General features: G+C 35.7%; 1 protein-coding gene across 8 annotated transcripts in view; it reads right to left on the minus strand.

Moving 5' to 3' along the window:
* The window catches only part of LOC127947096 (calcium-dependent secretion activator 2), a 149,850-nt gene extending 130,163 nt beyond the window's left edge, over positions 1 to 19,687 (minus strand). For all 8 annotated transcript variants that reach the window (XM_052544033.1, XM_052544040.1, XM_052544039.1 and 5 more), the window contains exon 1: positions 19,120 to 19,687. In XM_052544033.1, coding sequence (XP_052399993.1) covers positions 19,120 to 19,425 — 306 coding nt within the window. In that variant the 5' untranslated portion in view covers positions 19,426 to 19,687. The remainder of the gene's footprint in view (positions 1 to 19,119) is intronic.
* Between the last annotated feature and the right edge of the window lie 2,530 nt (positions 19,688 to 22,217).

A 22,217-nucleotide genomic window follows, 5' to 3' on the forward strand; every position in this document is an offset into this window, starting at 1 on the left:
ACTCGTTGAAGTGATATATTGGCATGCTGTCTCTCAAGGGTGTGTAGGTGGTGACTGAGGCACATTTATCTGCATACAGATGTCCTTAATGGCTGATTGCTCACTTTCACCTCCTCTCATTCAACAGCATCCGCTTCCTCAATCTCTTCACTCCTACTCACTTTCCTTTTTCAGCCCCCTTTCTGGTATTATTCTAAGTCACACAAAACGTGATGCTGGAGGGAAGAGGGAGCTTCCGGGGGCGTCCTCAGGCAAAATGTGTGAGAACAGTTACCCAGATAAGGAGCTTGCAATTATGCTTTTGACCCAAGTCCCTTGACAAACCCTTCTTTCTCCTCTTACTCTCGACCTTCTGTCACTCTTCAAAGTGGTCAAGTCAACCCCTCAATCTCCTGATCTGCACTCTTCTCTCAGATCTCAAGCCCTCTATGAAGCCTTGATTTTCCAGTTCTTTACTCAATCTGAGATCTAGATACTCAAGGCTCTCCACTTCATTTCATTACAATGACCAAAGAAATCTGTATTAGGTGTGAAGGAGAAACAAGGAAAGGACTTGAATTCATATTTGTTTTGATGGTCTCACAACTAGCTAGAAACATGACTGAAAATAATCATTCAATAGTAAAAAAATAAAATAATAATAATAATAATAATAATATTATATATATATATATATATATATATATATATATATATACACACACACACACACATATACATACATACATTATATATATATATATATATATATATATCTGATGGTATCGGTTCTGCTTTCGGTACTGGAGGAAAAAAATAATGTACTATGTATTTTGCTTAATAATGTTGTCGTGCACATTTAACCAAAAGTGTGGTTATACTTCACTAGAGTTAATGCTGACAACCCTCGTTGTCATAAGTGCAAAACAATATTTGCATGTAAGGGCGGAAACACAAGCAATCTGTCAAAGCATCTTTCAAAAGTGCATTATGTGTATCGACTGCCTAGCTAGCTCATCTCTGGTTGTTGCCCCATCTACGTTCACGTCATTTAAAATAAATGTAAAATCTCCCTGGTTTGCTAACCTTACATAGAAATTCTGTTGATTTATTTTGGGGAAAATGAGAATGAAATCAACATTTTCTTGATTTCTCTTGTTTTTAAAATTCTAAATAAGGAAAAATCAGTATGTAAATGTAAACATTTATTTGGCTAACTTAAATGCACAGCACCTCAAGTTAGTTTACAAAATAGCCAATTGCCACATTTTGCAACCTTTTTATTTTATATATATATATATATAATATATATATATATATATATATATATATAAATTTTTTTAAAGCTGCAGCTACTATGAACCAAACAACTCCTCCTAACACCTCTGGTCCAAGACAAGCCCATTATTAATTTTACAGTAAAAAAAAATAAAGAAATGTTAATTCTGTTCTCTTTTTTTTTTTTATAATTGTTTTTTATTATGCAAATACAAAGAAAACAGAGAGATAGTACAATAAACAACCTGGTTTTCCAGCCAAGTTCATTCAAATGTTTACCAGTACTTAACAATAACCTCTATACAATAGGGGAGAGAAAAAAAAAGGAAAAATTAACACAAGGAACACTCCATTTACATTTACATTTACATTTAATCATTTAGCAGACGCTTTTATCCAAAGCGACTTACAAATGAGAACAATAGAAGCAGTCAGGTCAACAAGACTGGTCAACAAGTCAGGTCAACACTCCCCTTCACTTTATACAAACATCTCTCTTTTCTTTTTCCTTTTCTCTTTTATTAGACAAATGACAATAGACAAGACACATCAGACAACTATTTAGACATTCCAGATAAGTTACAACACACAGGACAAGTCACACTAACATTAATAATAATAATAATAATAATAAATCATTCAGACACACACACACACACACACACACACACACACACTATACTACTGGTGCTCCGAGTAACTGTTAAGAGAGAGAGAAAAAAAAAAAAGAAGAAATGTTAGTATTACCATATTAAATTTACAAACCTATAAATTAAAATACAGATTTGAGTTAAGCAGAACTAGCATTGGGCTAATTACAGAGCATCAAAAATTGGTTTCCACACAAAATTAAACTGTTTTTGTTTATTTTTATCCACTGACAGAGCTTTCTCAATATTTAGGTAATACTTCATTACATTTTTCCATTTATCTAACCCTGGGGTATCTACGTTTTTCCAATTTTGTAACAACAATTTTTTATAAACTAATGAGGAAAATATTAATTGCCATCCCATAGGATATTTCATTTTTGTTACATTTTGGAGTAAGCAGGCTTCTGGTGTAAATACAAATTTCTGCTTACAGATGTTAGAGAGCCATCTCTCAATATCAAACCAGGTTTTCTTTATTTTTTTGCAATACCAAAATGAATGAGTAAGATAATCACTGCTACCGCACTTTAAGCAGGTGGGGGGGGGAAGATACATCAAACTTATGAATTTTGTCTCTACTATAATAAATTCTAGTCATTAATTTATATTGAATCAATCTAAGATTTTCATTTGTTGTGGCTTTATATGTTAGACTTAAACACTCCTTCCATTTTGAAATGTTAATTCTGTTCTCAACTTGTTATTGAGGACCACAATGGAAATAAGTCCTGGACTTTGTGTTTTTATCCTCGATTGTATCTGATGCCTTTTTGTTTTTATGTTTACTGTAAGGCTTTCTTGATATAATTAAATAAATCAAATCAAATTCTTAAAAAAAACACACACACACACACAACACAAAGTACCGATAAGAATACCGTTAAAGTACCGGACCGTTAAGCAGTACCGGTAAGAGTAGTAATACCGTAAAAACCTTAACGATACCCATCCCTATATATATAGCCTTTATTGACCATTTGGCCATTTTGAGATGATCCCAGTTTGAATATGTGCAACAATATTTGAAATGATTGAAAAATGATTTATTCTGAGTATCAATTGAGTATTAATTTCAGCATTTGAATGAGACATTGACAGTTTCTCACATGCAAGTGAATAAGCATCTGCCTATTGGCACAACCGTTCATAAAAACAGTTTAAAACACGCACTGTAAAATACAAAACTGAATCAGAGTATAGTGAAAACTGACGGATAAAGCATGAAAGTCAGAATGATCGCTTATATAAGGTGTCATTCCCAATTTCACACAAAAATATCTACTGAATCAAGCACCGTTTATTCAATCAGTAGTTGAAACCGACACACACACACACACACACACACACACACACACACACACACACACACACACACACACTCACACACTCTTCATAGTGGAAACGTTTTAGTGATCTCCATGTGAGATGTTCAGCTTAAATGAAAGTGTAATTCAGCCAGTCTGTGTTCAGACACAAGATCTCAACTATGTTGTTTGCTGAATAAAATGTACTTACTCAACCGGTGTTGTTTTTATAGAGAAACATCACTGCAATTTGGAATTACTATTAGTAATTTTACTGTTATATATATATATTTTTTTAACCATTGTTCATAATGTAGACAGAGAGAGTGCATAAATAGCCTATATTATCTCAGTATTTGATATGAATTAATATATTAAATAGGCTATAATATATAAGTACACTAGATGAGGTCAAATAAACCATGTGTATGAGTTCTTATCCTATTGGTTTGTGCTTATTGGTGAAAGTGCAACTGCATTTACTACACAGAGCTGTAGTTCTCTGACAAGCTATGCAAAATCGAGTTCATAATTGTAGCTGGTATAATTGTAGGATTATGAAATTGACGAAATCGTACGGGATAGTGACAGCTTTACGTATCTTCTCAATGAACTATGGCTCTGTGCAATGTTAGTAAATGCTGCTCCATCTGAGAGCACGTGAAAATACCACATTTAATAACGTTTTAACTCCAAATTTACTTTATAACGTCAGTCGAGTGTTTAAAGAAAGGCAGGGCTATTTGTACTAAGTGTAAATAGCAATAGAGGCTATTTACTAAGTGTAAATAGCAATAGAGGCTATTTACGAAGTGTAAATAGCAATAGAGGCTATTTACCCTATGTGAAAATTTGGCTACTTATTGCAAATAGTGGCAATTATCTGCACCTCAGTATTGTAGTAAAATGTAAAACAGTATACAATAGTAACTAATTGAGTTTAAATTGTAATTTTAATTCAAATTATTAAATGGATGACACCTTGTTGGGACAATAAAGCCATCCGTACACCTATCCTAACCCTACCAAATACTTTATATTCCTCATTTTCATTAAAAATAAATGCTTTTCTGATGTGATTTGAAATGGGAGAAAAAAAGTGACCCAAAAGGTAGATTCGAACCGAAGTCGATCGCGTCAAAATGAACACGACACACGTTTTACCATCTGCGCCATTGAAGCTAATGACTGTCAGTTGTCTTTCGTAGTGTTGTCTATCACCAATCACACATTGGTATGTAAAGTTAGTGTAAATAGCTTCAGCCAACAAGGCAGGCTATTTGCACTCAGTTTAAATAGACACTCCTTAAAAATAAATCCTTCTTTAATATGATGGGTCTTCTTAGAATAATTAAGGAGCACAGCATTTCATTGTATTGATCAAGGCTATGTCTATTGGTATTTAATTATACTTTCTTTATACTATATATTAATTATATTACTTTATTATGATAAGAAAAACACAACACAAGAGCGTCCTCTGGCCTCTGGATGGAGCGCTTCACTGAAAATACACATGACAACCACAACTTCTGCCTAATCGCGATCTATTGCCTTTGCGATTTAATTTAATTTAATTGTGCAGCCCTAATATACAGTACATATACTAAAATGCTCAGACATTTAGCTGAAAGAAACATGACAAGGTTGACTAAATATGAGAACTAAAAAGAACATTTGACAGCAAGCCAAGACTAACACTTAGGGCTGGGCGGCATATAGAGTTTGTATGATATATAAATTTTTTCCTCATGATATGAGGCAATAGTGTTTATATAGATATACAGTGATTTGATACTAGCACATATGAAAATATAGCGGAGGACACAGACTGAGCTGCTGTGGAGAAAGTGCATATTCCAATTTGTTATAGAAATATTTATAGTTGGACAATAAATCTGACATGTAGAATTTTAAATCCTACAGGTAAGTCTTTATGATAGCAATAGCACTGAATGTAAATGGGCTAATCAAAATAGCCTAACAAGACTCTGTGATTTTGGTCTCATTTTTTGATTTTTAGTTTAGTGAATACTCTAATGGCTAATATTGCCTAAAATTTAAATTTCTTGTGGTTTGGCGAAGGACTCGGTTCCGAACAACGAACATGAATAAATAAAAAACAACAAACATGGTCAATGTGCACGTCTGTCGTTTAAGGTTTAAATAAAGGGTTTTGAGTTACTAATAATCAACATTTAACCTGGTAAGAAAACTTAATGTTATCCGTGTTATATTTCTTTGAAGAAGATGTTAACGGTGACAAGATGACTGACAGGCCAGTTTACAGTGACAGGGTGTGTGTAACTATGCAACAGTGTGGTCCATTAAAGGCGCATTTGTATGACATGATAGTAAGTCCCAAAGCTTGACTATGCAAACTCAAAAGTGTTTTCTTTTTTTCACCAAAAGAGTACATACTTTAAGGTCATATTAGGCACATTGGGATGAAGCACAAGACTGAATTTAAAATAGCAGACAAAATTAACACTATATTTAAGGCATAAAAACATGTAGCCACCAGTAGGAAAGATTCAGGTTTGAGACAGCAGGTGTACTGAGAGCAGTTTCCCTATTAATGAGCATTTGCTTTTTGGCTGCAGCTGTTTATCCATGATTTATTCAGTATATAGGCCTAAACTGTGAAATAACCAAGAAAGAAATTGAGAATTTCAGCTAATAATGGCTTGATTCTTGAACATATGTGAATCCCATCAACCAAATTCTTGTGAATCCACATAAAACACTACCTGACATAGGGATATCCAAATAGGATTTTATACTGGACAAACAAATCACTGATGACAATGCAGCTCAATAGAGATCAGATACAGTAGCAAAGCTTTTTTGCCACTAAGGCTGCACGATGTGTTGTTTAAGCATCGCGATGTACGAATCCACAATAGTCACATTGCAGGATGTGCGATGTAGGCTGTCATAGCTGATCCGTTATTCATTAACTGTATGGACCAGAGAGCGCGAGAGAGAGAGCGCGTGGCCGGTGACACACTAGATGCGTGGCGCAAGCGTCTCAGCTGCGTGGCGTGTCCGTTTTTAATTCGGCTCCCATGTTAACAGGTTAGAACTTGCAGACTGCCTGTGTGAGACACACGTCTCAGGCGCGGCTCAAGCCACGCGGAAAACGCGTGCATGATAGAAATAGAACCGACGACTATTTTTGACGCGACACGCAAAGGCAAAATAGAATAGGAAAATATGTTTATATGTCATTTTGTACACAGATAAATATTAATTCATGACGCTTATATAGGTTGACATATATTCAGATATAAATGTAATTAAAAAAATAAATTAATAATTATCCATTTTCAAATATTGCACCTGTCACCGGCCTGAGAGAGAGAGAGCGCGCGCGCTGTCTTGCTTTCTCTCCCTGGCGCATATTAATCAATTGACACGATGGTGTCAATGTTTAAATCATTTAAAATGAGAATGTAAGTGTGCTCACCCCATTTTTGTTTGTAAGAAAAAATTAGATTTCATATCGCAGAAAAATAAAATATCGCAATGTAAATTTTTTCCAATATCGTGCAGCACTATTTGCCACACTGCAATGTTCTTGCTTGGATTCTGGCAAAGCCTAAACCTTTTTCATGAGGCGGCTAAGTATGTGGGTAGATGGGTAATGAAATGACCCTATGCAAGGGATTTCGGCAAGCACAACAATTGTATTCCACAGTTGTTGCCACTCCACACGGCCTCATTATGCACCTGCTGTTCTCTAAACATTCTGGCAAAGCTGATATTTCTACAAGGTCATTACCTACCTGCAGACTCACAAACAGTTAATATTTGAATACTTCATTTATATAGTGCACTTTTTTAGACTGTGCGATTTATCGAAATCGAATCGAAATCGCGATTTGAGACTTTGTGCTTTGCTAATCGCAAAAGCCTGCGATGTGGACACGAAATTACATATACATGTAACAGAGCATATGCATGTCTGTCAGCCTTGAGTGACAATCTTACTAACCAATAGAGTACGGGCAACTCCGTTCTCCTCAATCAGCACTGCTCTAACCAAGTGTGTAAAGACCCACCATTTAAAAAAACAAACAAACAAAAAAAAAAAAACACGAAAGCAGGAGAGAGTGGTTTAGGGCTGCCACTTTTGAGAAAAATCTAATTCAAACGGATATCGAATATCATGCAATTTATTCGAATTATTAGAATATCTACTGCATACCTGTCAAGTTTTGGATTTGAAAATAAGGGAAATTTTCCAGCGCCCATTGCGAGCAGTCCCACCACCCCAACAAAGCTCCAGTATCCCTTACATTTTAAGACAGGTGTTATAGCCCAAATTAAAACACAAAAGGGTATATATGAAGAGCATTTATTTAAAGGCTTATTTGCATATTTTCTGTTAATTTAACATTGCTTGTCTTTACATTTACATTTTATTTTAATTCCACACATTCTTTTCATTTCATATTGCTTTTCTTTAACAGTTTTTCTTTTAATTTCACATAACTTTTCTTTTACTCTTTTAGTGAGTTGTTGTACCAATTTGTTGCAGACTTTGCATTCTTTAAAAAAGTAAATTCGCTGTCCCATTTATCACGGTATTTACACATGGGTTTTGGTTTTTTGGCAGGTGTGCCTTCACTCTCTATTGTAGCATCCATCATCCGTCTCTGTTTTTTCTTTTGTTGTTGTTGTTTTTCCCTCGTTATAACTCATGTCATCTGACCTCACACACCCCTCGCGACAGGCTACTACAGGTGGGAGTTATCGCGAGACTAGTGACAGAGCTAAGATTGGGAATGTTTTTATTATTATTATTTTATTAATAACGCAGGTAAAAAAAATAAATAATAAAAATACGGGAGACTTACGGGAAAATACTAATACGGGAGGACGGCGGGAAAGAAGGGTAAAATACGTGACTTTCCCGGCCAAAACGGGATACTTGACAGGTATGATCTACTGTACGTGACTATTTTAAAAAACGGATATTTTATTTATAGTTCGATTACGGATATTTCACGTCATGTTCGAATGCATATTCGAATACCGAATAAAAAGTGACAGCCCTAACAGGGTTAGGTCAATAGCCAAATTAACACTAAAGAAAAACGTTATGTAACTTGAGCTTTGAAGAGACAGACAATGAACAAAAAAGATAATTTTACAAGAGCTGCGTCACAATGCATATCAAGAGCATCCCTTATTGAATTTTCGCTATTCACAATTCAGAAGATCGCACACACAGCCTGTGTCTCTGAATACTTCTCATACTCGCTCCTCTCTTCCCCAAGCGGAGCGAATCCCACGTTCACACTTGCTTCACTCACGCAGCCTGTTTCGTAATGCTTGGTTATATTCCCGTGCGGCCCTGCACCGCAAATCTCCACGAGCGCATCTGGCAGTATGAATGAGGCTCGACGCACGCACACAACCTGCGTCGACTCGCGCTTGGCTCGGCGTTTAAAACTAATGTAAATTCAGACTGACTGCCTGCTAACATTTTCCACTTGTTCTTAAAATCCCAAATACAGTGTAACATGTAATAATTTCCAGTTCTTTATTTATATAAAAAAATATATTTCCAGTGAAATTTAGTAACTAAGTTAATTCTATAGAATTAGTTATACCATTATAATCCTGTCTGCTAAAAAAAAAAATGTGTTGTAATGTGATGTGTATATATATATATATATAGAACTCTCCCAAAACACAATTGAAAGGAGTTCAGGGTTATAATAGGAATTGTATTGGATAGAACAACAGTAATTACTATTGGAATAATGCAAAAACAAAAAGGAATTTTGTAATGAAACTGTAAGAATTTTTTTTTTAATATAATATTGGTCAAAAAAATTGCAATTAGATATTTTCCCCATATCGCACAGTCCTAGTGGACTTGCCCTAAACATGCCTCCTAGAGCAGGGTGCAAAGCATGGTAAGCACCCGCTGAATCTTGCTGTGACTTCCTATCGTTGCACAGCAAGGAGATGGCCTTACATAACACTGTGTGGAGATATGCATCTCATGGAGAGCAAAACTGACAAGGGAAGGAAAATGTGACAAAGAAGATGGGACTCTGCCTCAAGTGAGGCATCCGCCTGCCAATCTCACCCGCCAGAGTCAAGGACTCATCTCCTGTGGAGAAACAGAGACAAGTCTGCTTACATAAACGAAATCATAGTTATTCAGAAGAGGAAAAAATGCCAAAAACTATGCACAAGACTGTGCCAAGAGATTAGACATATGTGGAGGAATGAGTGATTTCCAGGCTGCTGTTCGCCATCAAGAAATGGATAAGCTATCATGACTGTGAGCACATGAGTGCAAACATATGGGGCTTCACTTCAGAAAACTGAGAAACAATGAACAGATGAAAAAATGGAAAAAAGGCAAAAAGAGACTGAAAAAAAAGGAAGAGGGAGGGATGCTGAGAGAAAAAGGTATGAAAGAAATGGAACAAGACAGCTAGAGAAAAAAGCCTCAGCGCACTTGACAGTCCGAGCAAAGCACAGGAAAGCAAACAATTTGCAGGGACAGAAGCTAGCTCTCATCTGCAAAGAATCTGGCTCATAAACAGAGATTAGTCTCCCAGTGGGCAGATATTCACATTTAGATTTAGTTATTCAGCAGACACTCCTACTCATATTAGCTTTATTCAAACATTCTGTATGAGTAGCCATTCCGGTTTTTATACTTACCTAGATGTCAATGCTAAAAATGGTGAAGCTACAAAATCTACTACAAAAATCAGTCTATACAGAGAGTTTGAGCAAAACTTTGAAATGAAGAATTTAACTTTCAGTCCATTAGTTCAGTCTGAAGTGAACTGGCCATGCCCCATAAAAACTGAAGTGGAATATGAACTGGAATGGCAGGAAGAGGTATTTACGTGATATGGTGTTTTCTTGCACCCTGCCACACAAAAAGTATTAAATAAGATGCAACTGTAAACTACATATTAATTTCTATTTGTGGCTCTTAGATCCATCTTTCCATCTAATCATTTCTTTGTCTTTCTATAAGGTCTCTAATGTTTGGCTTAAAAATTTTCTACTTCCTTACATTTAATTCTAACTGCAAATCTGCATCTTGTTTACTACATCAATTCAATTTTAACAATTGAATTGGAATTTAAACAGCATTCTAAATTTGATTTTGATATAATCAATATAATCCAACATAACCTCTCTTGGATTGGTGTTCATTTTGCTTTAGCTATGCAGTGTTTAGTCGTATACTGGCAAGCAGATGAATGACTTAAGACTCTCACGAAACCTGTCAAGAAAATGAGTGATTTTTTTATAATCAAAATAGACAAAAAAAAAAAACAAAGAAGTCTGGATCAGATTCTAACCAGCATGTCATCAAAGATTCAACCATGAATTTCACATTATAAGGAGAATGTGAGGGCTTATTTCAAAGGGCTGAAGCTGAACTGTTTTGACTGCAACAATACAATGGCTCAAAACACTCAATCAAATCCATAAAGGAATGGCTCAAGGAAACAAATGGAGAGTTACGGAATGGGAATGTCAAATCCCAGATCTTTACCTTATAGAAATGCTTGCAGGTTAAACAGTAGTATGGGCACAAAATTACCAAAGACCACACTAAATGCAGTTTGTAACTGTATAAGCTCCACTATATAGTGGATCTATCACATTAGTAGTCACATCGCTCAAGTTGCCTCAAGCTGGTCATTTTATCACTCTAAAACTGTAACAACAGAAAAACAATTTCTCTTCAGTTTCTTTTTATGAAAATGTGTTGTTACAATTGAACATGTTGTAGCATTAGAATTCTGACTTCATAATACTGTTTACCATCAGGGTGAATTATTACACAACAGTTTTATATGAAACATTTCCCACACTGACATCACTGGAAGATCCCTGAAATGTGTTAACAAGGACGTGAACAGGTGCATGAGGCGCCTTCTAGTTCGCTGACACTTTTAGTCGTGTGAGTAATCCATTAAGAATGAGTACACAAAATCTGATTAACGGCAGATTACCTTCACCTCTCCATTAATAATTTGAATAATTTGAATAATAATTAAGTTTGAAACTGAAATTTAATGACAGCGTATTTTTTCCATGAGACAGTAATGTTCGATACTGCCTACAGCGATGTCTGTTTTATTTACAGATGAAGCACATCTTGACACCTTTATTACACCTTCCACATTTCAGAATTAGCCACATATAAGATAACATAAGATAACATAAGATGTTATATAACAACATATAAGGCCATGACTTTCAGAAAATGAGTGCACTCTGATACATACAGATAAAAGGAATAGACTGAAGCTACACATTTTTTGCAATGATCACTCAAATCTTATGATCAAACACATAATGATTTGATGTGGCAAAGATATGTAATGAAGGCAGGGTATTTAGACATTTAACAATACATTTTATTACCTAACATGAGTCTGGTATTAGTGCACTGAACTAAGAAGTTGAAGTTTATTCACTTTATTTAAATTCAATTCCATCTTTATTCAGCTGAAGTTTATTTCAATTCGAAACATTCATTCAAAGATTTGCGCTATGCCACTGTCTTCACACACAAACAAAACTTACTAGAGAAGTGTAACAGAATTGGGGGTGTGCACGGATAGTCGAACATTCGAATATTCGTTCTGCTGTAATTATTCAAAAAAAAAAAGATATTCGAATTTTGCTATATTTTGTATTTTTGTATTCTTGTATTTTATTTATACTCAATAAAACCTAATTCGGTCACTTTCTGTGATTCTCTACCGCATATTTGAAGATTTCTGTAAGCAAACAGATGAACAAGAATGAATGAATGAATGAACAAGAACTGCGGTCTTTTACAGTGCTTGAAATATGCTGTGGAGAATCACAGAAAAAGAACGAATTCAAGAACTTTGTTGCGGCATATCTCAAGCAACGAATAAACACAGCTAACTTGGAGTATGCAGGGAAAAGTCTTCTTCTCGTGTCCGCCCTAGACCCTCGGCACAAACATCTCAGGTTCCTCGACGAAAAAATGAGAGAAGTAAGAAAAAAAAATTGTTTTTGAACATTATCAGAGCATTTTCATTATCAGAGTGGCGCAGATGCAGCCGCAACCACCAACGATGAAGAGGATGTGGCAATGCCCACTCATGGGAAAAGGCTGAGCCAGTTCTTCAGGGATGATTATACAGAGAGTCCAGCCGAGACGAGTGGGAACAGTTCTTGCTGGAGCCATGTATTACAACCAGATTCCACCAGTTTCCAAGTTAAATGTAGGCTACGTTCTGTACAATAGCCTAATTGCTGCAGGCTGCTTTATTTAAGTTTTTTCTTTGTTCACTTTTCTTTTTCTGCTTTTAATCTGTACTTTTTTGTTTGTTTGCACACATTGTTAAAGGTTTTCAGATACAAAACACGATGTAGCATAATGTTCAAGCTTATTGTGTATAAGCTTGTTCAAAAATGATGGAAACAATAAACGTTGCTGAAAAATAACGTCTTTCTTATTAAACTTAATTTAAATAAATGAATATTAGAATATTCGTTTTTTGTGAGCTCAAATATTCGAATGTGATATTTGCGGAAAACGCCCATCCCTAAACAGAATATACCTCTGTAAATATATAACCTACTATTAAAGTTCACGTCTTAAACTCTTTAAAGGGGGGGTGAAATGCTATTTCATGCATACTGAGTTTTTTACACTGTTAAAGAGTTGGATTCCCATGCTAAACATGGACAAAGTTTCAAAAATTAAGTTGTACGTTTGAAGGAGTATTTCTGTTCCAAAAATACTCCTTCCGGTTTGTCACAAGTTTCGGAAAGTTTTTTTCGAGCATGGCTCTGTGTGACGTTAGATGGAGCAGAATTTCCTTATATGGGTCCTGACGCACTTCTCCCGGAAGAGCGCGCGCTCCCATACAGCGAGGCTGAGCAGCACAGACAATTCACTGATCAGAGCGATTCACTGATCAGAGCGAGAGCGTCGCGAAAAGTCACAAAAGAAGTGTGTTTTTGGTTGCCAGGGCAAGACAACCCTGCACAGATTACCAAAAAAAAAAAAAACAGCATTAAGGGACCAGTGGATGGAGTTTATTTTTACAGAGCATCAACGGAGTTGTGCAAGTGTTTTTGTTTGTTCCCTGCATTTCGAAGATGCTTGTTCACAAGGCCCAGTTTGACGACGGATTTGCGTATCGTTTATTTCTTAAGGATGATGCAATCCCAAGGAAAAAGGGTCACGATCGTGTGTTGGAACCGCAGGCGGTGAGTAAAACTGCTTCAAATATCTCTGCCTCCTTGTTAGTACATCCGCCTCCCATGCCAGAGACCCGGGTTGGAGCCCCGCTCGGAGCGAGTCGTCGTTGCTGCTGCTGCTCTCGTTCAGTTTCAGCCTTGGGATCTGATTCTGGATCATAAATATACGCTGAATCTGACTGTAAGCCATGGTTTGTTTTGGATGATGGGTTTTCCCTCACGGTAATGTCACAGCTTCCACATGCTCTCAACGCAAAAGCCTATTCGCGCTCGTGATTCTTTAGCTCCGCCCACACGTCACGCCTCCAGTCGGTCATGTTTTTCCGGCAAAAATCGGTACAGACTATCTTTCTCTTATGAATATAATAAAACTAAAGACTTTTTGGATTTATGAAGGATGCAGTACTACTCTATATGTACTCAAGATTAACAGGATATTGAGTGAAAACGAGCATTTCACCCCCCCTTTAATGCCCTTGGAATGTAAAGTATGTTCGCGTCGAACTGAAATCATGACAGAATATCCTGTGTAAGTCAACTTATGGTCAGCAAAGCACGTATGGTCAAATAGAACAAACCTTTGAAGTGATAAGAGAACAGTCGCAAGGAACAGGATTAAGAACCACTGTTTAATAGCATTGCATCTTACCAATGAGGGCTAAATCACCATTCAACAGACTCAAGCCACCACTGCGCAAATTAGGTAGCAACTTACCATTAAGACAACGTTTGTCTCAAGAGTAGTGAACATACTGCTTGAATGCTGCTGCCAGAACAAGAGACGTCCTTACTGAAGTGAAAGGGTTGGCTGGTTTCCCTCGCAAACGTAGTGGCGGATCTCCAACAAAGTCCGGGGGATACATTCAGACTCTGACCGCCCATAACTCCCGGACCCCGGGGGCTATCGATGCTGGAGTGGTCTCATTCAAAATAATACCTATTTGGTGCTGATCTGCCATTACAGAGATATGGCTGTTCAAAGTTTCTATGGTATTCCATACACAAACTTTATAGCGTTTCATCCAGATCACCGGTAGCAAACAATGGAGCTCACTCTGCTGGCAAACTACATTATTATACCATTTACAAGCTTTTTATCTGCATTTTATGTTCTGAAAAAAAAAAATCTAATCGATGGCATATCAGCAGCATACATTATATGCCGATACCAATATATCTGCCACTGGCTCATATCGTCCAATAATTCAAAAAAATGATATATCAGTCGGGCTCTAAAATAGAATAATATAGCTGCATTTTTGCTACACTTGCATCAGATTTATGTAGGCTGATATCTGGAGCATGTAATCATCACTAAACATGCAGAAATTAAGAAATTTAAAAAAAGAATATTACAGATAAAATACTTGCTGAAACAAATTACTAACTTTTTTCCAAAAGTTTTAGCAATAGCATCAGTAAACTTATTTAAATAATTGTAAAATAATTTGCTGTATATTGGAAGCAGAGACATTCAATGTGGACACACTTTGTTACTGTGAAACAGTAATCTTTCAGTTAAAATGTGTATATTTCTTTAAACACGTATTATACTCATTGTTCTGGTAAACTGAAATTTCCACCTACCCACAGGACTCTAAAAAAACGTATTGACATTTTGTATTGAGGAAAAGCCATATGTTTGTTCTATACAAAAATGCAGTTCAGAGGTGTGTTACCCCTTTCCCATATATCTTATCTCACTAAAGAATTGTCCTGGAATAAGCTATATGACTATATAAATAGTCATTACAATCTCACTTTGTCCCAAAATGCAAAAAAATAAAAAAAACTTCCAACACTAGTTAGCACAATAGCCAATCCAGAATCAAAGCGTTCTTATAAACTGTATGTGGTATAATTGTGCATGTTTTAATCCAAATGAGGCTCAACGACACATTCAAAGTGCCCACATTCAAATCCATTGTTCATTTGCACTGAATTTCAGCATGTGCTCCAAATAAAAGCTCTGCAATACACTTGAATAACACAAAAAATGGTTTGACAGCATGGTGGCTTTGAGAAAAACACATAAATGTCTCCCTTGCGCCCAAAGCAACTTATTACGAAGACTGTAAGAAAGAAAAGACACTGTAAGATAAGTCACAACAAAAGAGGGCAAAACTACAATGCTAGTGCATGACTGTTCATGATCAGAAACCTTGTCATAGCACAGACTCTAAAAGGCTTTGTGTTTCTTGACAGTGTATCTGGGATTAAAGAAGCACAGTAAAATTATGCAGAGCAATGCCTTCAAGTTCAATATGTTATAAGCACACACGTAAGATCTTGAACAAAGTCATTCAGACACTCTGGACAGCTCTAAAGACAGAAGATGTGTGTATGTGTCCCTAGTGACTGTAAAAGGATAACCGGCAGCATACTTACACTGCCTGACTTCTATCATGTGAAGTGGCACATCAAAAGTGAAGGATGGCTAATCACATGCAGTGCAGTAAAGAAATCTTCTCACTACCTGCATCATAACCAGGAGGAAAATAGTGCCTCAAGGAACACTTGAGTATCACCTGATCAGATCTGGGAAGCCGAGAAGGTTAACTTCTCATTTAAGCAGCAAAGATATTTCTATGAGCCATGACAGAAAAATCAATAATCTGCCCCTAGCCACTGTCAAGATTGCCTTCAACTGAGAATATTTATTCAACAAGACTAAGGGTAAATTTATTTATTCTCGATTTTGTGTGTAAATAAGAGTGATACTTGGGTCTTCTGACTTTTATGGGGAGGCCATGGTTGGGCCCTTAAGCATTTTGATTGAACAATAGGCCATATTTATAAATTAAATGGAGGTCATGGGGTCTTATTGGATGCATATAACTCAGTTTTTTTTCTGCTTTTGCACTATATGATTTGGAGGATCATATAGACTCATATTTGTGAAATTTGTAAATCTTCTGACAATTAATGTAAACATAAAAATGTACTGTACAAATCAGCAGATCCCCAGGAATTCTTCTTTTACTATTTCTACCTACAGTGTACATTTGCTTAATGTGAAGAGAAATTCCAGTAAACTAAACTGAAAGGTGGTATTTTTCTAATGCATCTATACTTGAAATCTACACAAGCATAGTTTATGAAGTAACTAAATAAAAAATAAAAATAGTGTAGACTACCATACAAATCCCTGTTGGTAAATGCCAAAACTACATTGTCTGGCTGCAAAAAACAACTTTCTCAATAAATTCCATTCAAAATCGTCTGTTTTAGGAGTTACTATATCTGATGTGCAATTTTGTTATATTGTACCAGATGCCTTAATTATTTGTTTTACCTTTCTGCTGCCCACGTCATAGTTCAAGATAGCCACTTATGGTGACATCAGCATCATGACATCATTTCCTGAGTCTGAATGAGAATGCTAACAGATAGCTTTCTCAGGTACAGTTCTCCTCAACAAATCACTAAGAATACATAATTTTGGGGGAAAGCTTTTATTTTCTCATTTGCCACCTGTTGTTAATGGGCAGCCTATGCATAAAATTAAAATTCAGACATATTTAATGTGAATTCTTAGAACAAAAACAAAGATGAGATTAGTAACCTGGAATTGTAATGTAATTAAGTTGATAACAGGTTATCATCAATCCTTATTTTCAGGATATTTCCAGCTTTAGAAGTATAATTACATGCATTAAGCAAAAACTAAAATCACTTTATAGGTTGATTCCAAAAGGTGTATATGATAGAAGTAGTGAGTGCGTGCTGGTAAAAATAACATATGCACTTGTTTTCAGAAGTATTTCTACATTTAGACTATACCACGAGGTGAGAAAAATTCCAAAACAAAACTGCTGTTCAATGGTGACAATTCAAGTTCTTGTTCTCTTACGTACTTAAAAGGAACAGTTCACACAAAAATGAAAAATTTGTCACCAATACTCACCCTCAAGTGACACCTCCAATCTGACAGCTTGGAAATGTAGATTATCTATACTGTAAATTGGTGTTCAAATATTATGAATGTTAAAAATATCTTAATTTGAATTCCAATGATGAACGAAAGCACTTGTGGTTTTAGAACATGGAGGGTGATCAAATGATGACTATTTTCATCCCTGGATGAACTATTCCCTCTGCACAATGTACCATGCCAAAAAAAAAAAAAGATATTATAATGAACATTACGCAGTGTAACCAAGACCATTTCTTCCCAAAGTCACCGCTTTAATTTTATCTCATCTGCAAGTAATTGTGAAATGAAGACAAGTGCTTTATAACCCTGAGGCAACATGGAGCAATATTCACCATAAAAATGAAAAGACTTGAGGAAGCATTTGGGTTCCTCAGGCTGCCACACTGGTAGACCCCTCTTCAGAGCCTCTAGGCACCCTTCTGAAGGTGCCTCAAAAATGGTGTACTCTTAGAAGTTCAAAATATGTTTCAAGTGCCTCAAAGCCTTTTTCTTCTGATGGGGTTACTGAGGGAATTGTTGACAATCTTAAGAGTTCTTGCAAGAAGTTGCAAGTTGAACTGCCTTTTTCAAATGGGTGTCTAGAGTTTTTCCAAAGAGTTCTACCCGTGTGGTAGTCTGAGAACCCCAAACAGAGCCTAAAATAATAAAAAAAACATATTTTTGTATATTTACAGTGATGTTGCATCATGTTACCTCAGGACAACAAAACATTTTAAACACGATGCATATATTATGACAACAAACTGGTTAATTATTAGGGTTTTTATTGGTCACGCTACATCCTGCTGGTCATTTTAAAATCAATTTGTGGCATGAAGCATACATTTTCCTCTAAAGAATTTCATTCAGAAAAGCTATTTTAATTATTTTTTTTTTTCTCATAAATAATTCACATATCTGTATACTGTTATTTATGCTATTAGGAATTGCTTAAATGTGTTTTTTGCCTATCAACAGTGAAACAATGAAATAAACACAGCTTACCTGTGCAGATCTCACACATGTAGCTACTACAGAATGCATATAGCAAATGTCTTGTTATGAATTTGTTTCTAATTGTTTTTTATTATTAATTAGTAAAATATCTACCTTTTTAGCATTCATCATATTTCAAGTGCATTTAAGTAAAATTGTAGGAGTGAATTCCATTAGACTGCCACATTGCAGTTATTATTGTAAAGTAGAAAAACGGTTACAGGTAATAAAACAAGTTTCTCAATTGTTTACAATTACAGTATCTCAATCTTACTACCCATTCTTAAATAAATAAACACTAATTATTTTTAATCAACAAACCAAAAGATTATGATAGAGAATATAGAAGTCTATCTTTTGCAAAACAAAGTCAATTAAACATTTTCTAACTTAATAACATCTGCAAAATAAGGATGATACTAACCTTAACTTGCACTATTTTATCAATGGATAAGCAATTTAGCTTGAAGCTCCAGCTAGCTGCTAGGAATGAGCACAGTAAACAAACACCTTGCAGTCATTTAAAAAGAATTTGCAGTTGACAGTCTTACACCTCTTCTTTAAAACATGTAAATAAATTGTTTGCAAACTACTGAACCCAAACATTGAGCGCCTGACCGATGCGCTTGGTGTAAAAAAAGACCAAAGTTTGCCTTAGAGAACAGGTTTGGATTCCGGATTCAACGGCTTGAGATGAGAGTCATTTAAAGCGCGAAATATTCCTAAATGTGGTTTAACGGTCACTCACCTTCTGCTGACGGCGAGCCATATCTGTGGGCTGTTTGGCGTTAAACGGATAGGCGATACATCTCAAAACAAACACATAAATTTGAAGTTTAATTTTCCTCTCAGCTTCTTCTTTCTTAAGTCTCTCCTGGTCGGTTTTGTCCGCCTCTGCGGGAGAAGGGACCGGTTCTTTGGTTTGGGTTCGCGGGGCGTCCGACGTCTTTCCAGGTTTGGGACTCTTTTTAACCGGTTTCCCAGTTTCAACGGGCGGTTCGTCCTCAGGTGGTAGTTCGCCCTCAGATTCATCGCTGGAGGACGGGTCCAGCATTGTCGACACTCAGGAGGCGACAACTCCTCTCAGCTGTAGGAAAAAGCGAGGAAACCCGAGAGGTTTCTGAGGACCTCGACCACAAAAGCGGAGTTTTTTATTTTCCTGAGAGAATGTCAAATGTGACAGTCGCGAGACTTTTAAGGGCGGAGTCAATCCGAGAGCGTTTCGGAGAAGGCTGGATTGAACCACATTATTTCTCTCCTGAGAAGAGAGCGCGAGCGTGAGGAGGTTAGTGCAGTTATGCGAGACAGGTAGGCAACCTGTGGCACGGACAACATGCAACACGTGGGAGGTTCCCTTCTTAAAGGTGTAGTCTTCAGATTCCGATGCAACTTTAATGTTTTCATGTTACATTTACACCACTATTAATAAGCATTGATACATTTAGCACTGCACCTGTTCATTTTTATTATCAAAATTCAATGCCAATCCATGCCACAGACAAGTAGTAGGGTACAACGGGGCAAAAGGCCCACCTTAAGAAAAAATGTGCTGTTCACTGTGCCTAAAAAAATAAATAGGCTACGTTGTATTGGACATTAATGGAGTCCTGGCATTAATAAATCATTCATTAAGGTTGTTTATTTAGTTTAAAAAAATCTTGTAAATATATGGAGTGGCATGAGGTGCCACTTAGTTTTTTTATTTTTTATTTTTTATAATGTCTAAGTTAATACTTGTTAAAAACAATCACTTTAGCAAAGTTTGTGCTATTTTCTGCTTATTTAAAAAAAAATAAGAATTTTTGTTCAATAAATCTACCGTCATTAAAATATGTTTATATATATATATATATATATATATATATATATATATATATATATATATATATATATATATATATATATATATATATATATATTAAAATACAGAAACAAAATCATTTTAATAAGTAAAGATTCTGAAAGTATTGAAGGAGATCCAATAATACTTGAATATATATAGTAGTAACAACACGGGATATTTTATTATGATTCATATCATGTTTTTAAATATTATGGTTTCATTCTACACGTGGTGATTATCTATAATATGGACACCCAACATAATATATATTTACCATCTGAATCTAACCATGTCAGGTCAACAAATGGAAAAGTCAGCCATCTATTAATTATCATGTTAATTACTGTGCACCTTTAGCCCCACCAGCAGGGGCGCTTTTTACCCCAAATTTTAGCCCATTTAGCCCGTTGTTGCAGGGCTAAAGCTGGGGTCAGCGGGGCCCCAGTGCAGGTTGTACAAGTGGGCCCTGTTTGAAATTGTAAAATTTGTTATGTTCATTCTATTTATTTATTTGTGCTGTTTACACAATGTTTAAGTTTTTCAGGTTTGTAGGTGTCCAGATACAGAAACCAAATAATCAAATGTACAACAGCACTGCATAGTATTAATCGCATTAGCAATTGAGCAAAACATGGTCAGGTTAAAGTGTCTGAATAATTTTTGGTCCCAGTTTTATTTTATAAATTATATAAATTTTACTGGTATTCCACTGTATGAAGAATTTTGGGGTATAATATGTCACAGTGTAAATAAATGAACTATAGTGTCCTTTACCCACTATTTATGCTGCAGCGCCCAGGAAGCAGTTGGGGGTTCAGTGCCTTGCTCAAGGGCACCTCAGTCATGGTATTGCCGGGCTGAGACTCTAACCCACAACCCTAGGGTTAGGAATTAAACTCTCTAACCACTAGGCCACGGCTTCCCCAATTTTTTGGTTTGACTGAGGATTAATTCTTGTTAAAATTACAAAGTAATTCAGTCAAGAGCAGTGATTTTCTTTCTTTAATTTTTCTTGGATTAACATTACAGCAGCTAGTAACTTAAGCGCGGTCACTTTAAGGGACAGTGCATACATTTTAATGATACACATCCAACTCAAGACATAACGACAGCTTTTCTAAGTTTTCTAAGTTCTGTTAAGTAAGACATAATAAACCTTAATCAGGACAGACATATATATTTTTTAGCAAATGACAAATGGTGTTTCTGAAGTAGACCTGCACAATTACTTACATTTCTAATCGTGATTACAATTATGGAAGCCAAAATTACGTAATCATTCAAAGCGGCAATTAATCGTCAAAGTCCACTTATTTTTTCTTTCTATTTTATATTAAGGATTTTTCCTAGTTTTAGTTTCAGTATAAAATGATAATACCTTCATAAATCATAAATAATTCATATTTTTACTTTTTCTATAATTTAAAAAAGAAGAAAAAATAAGTATATTTGACATTTGAGGCTTAATACTATAGAAAAGCACTATAGGTTTTTCAGTTAGAGTGTTTTCCGCTTGTTTATTTTCATATAAAAATATGGCATGCAGTTGCATCAAACAATGGTATAAACAGCGATGTAAATTGTGATAATCGTAATTAATAATGGCAATTACAATTTCAAGGGAAAAATCAACAATTATGATTTGTTGACTCATGGGTTAAATGTACAGTCTATTTTAAAAAAATTCCATCAACTGTATGAACAACAGTAAAGTGAAAGACATTACAACCCATTACAAGCTATCTATCCTTCACCTGCTTGTTTCAGTACGTGGCGATTTGCCTCAATTATATCCAGAGGTCATAAATGTATAAAGGCACCTTACCCAGTCGCAATAATAGTCGCAGTAATAGAAATGTATGTATTTGAAAAAATTTTGAACCATAAAAGCCAACCACGGTTCATATTCATCTGTCTGACCTGTGCACCCAGGAAGAAATTATATGACTCCAATGACTCACAATAATGCTTAGAGAAAAGCTATTCCAGATTGTTAAACTCAA

Source organism: Carassius gibelio, chromosome A25 (genome assembly GCF_023724105.1).
Source record: "Carassius gibelio isolate Cgi1373 ecotype wild population from Czech Republic chromosome A25, carGib1.2-hapl.c, whole genome shotgun sequence".
In the NCBI taxonomy this organism is placed as follows: domain Eukaryota; kingdom Metazoa; phylum Chordata; class Actinopteri; order Cypriniformes; family Cyprinidae; genus Carassius; species Carassius gibelio.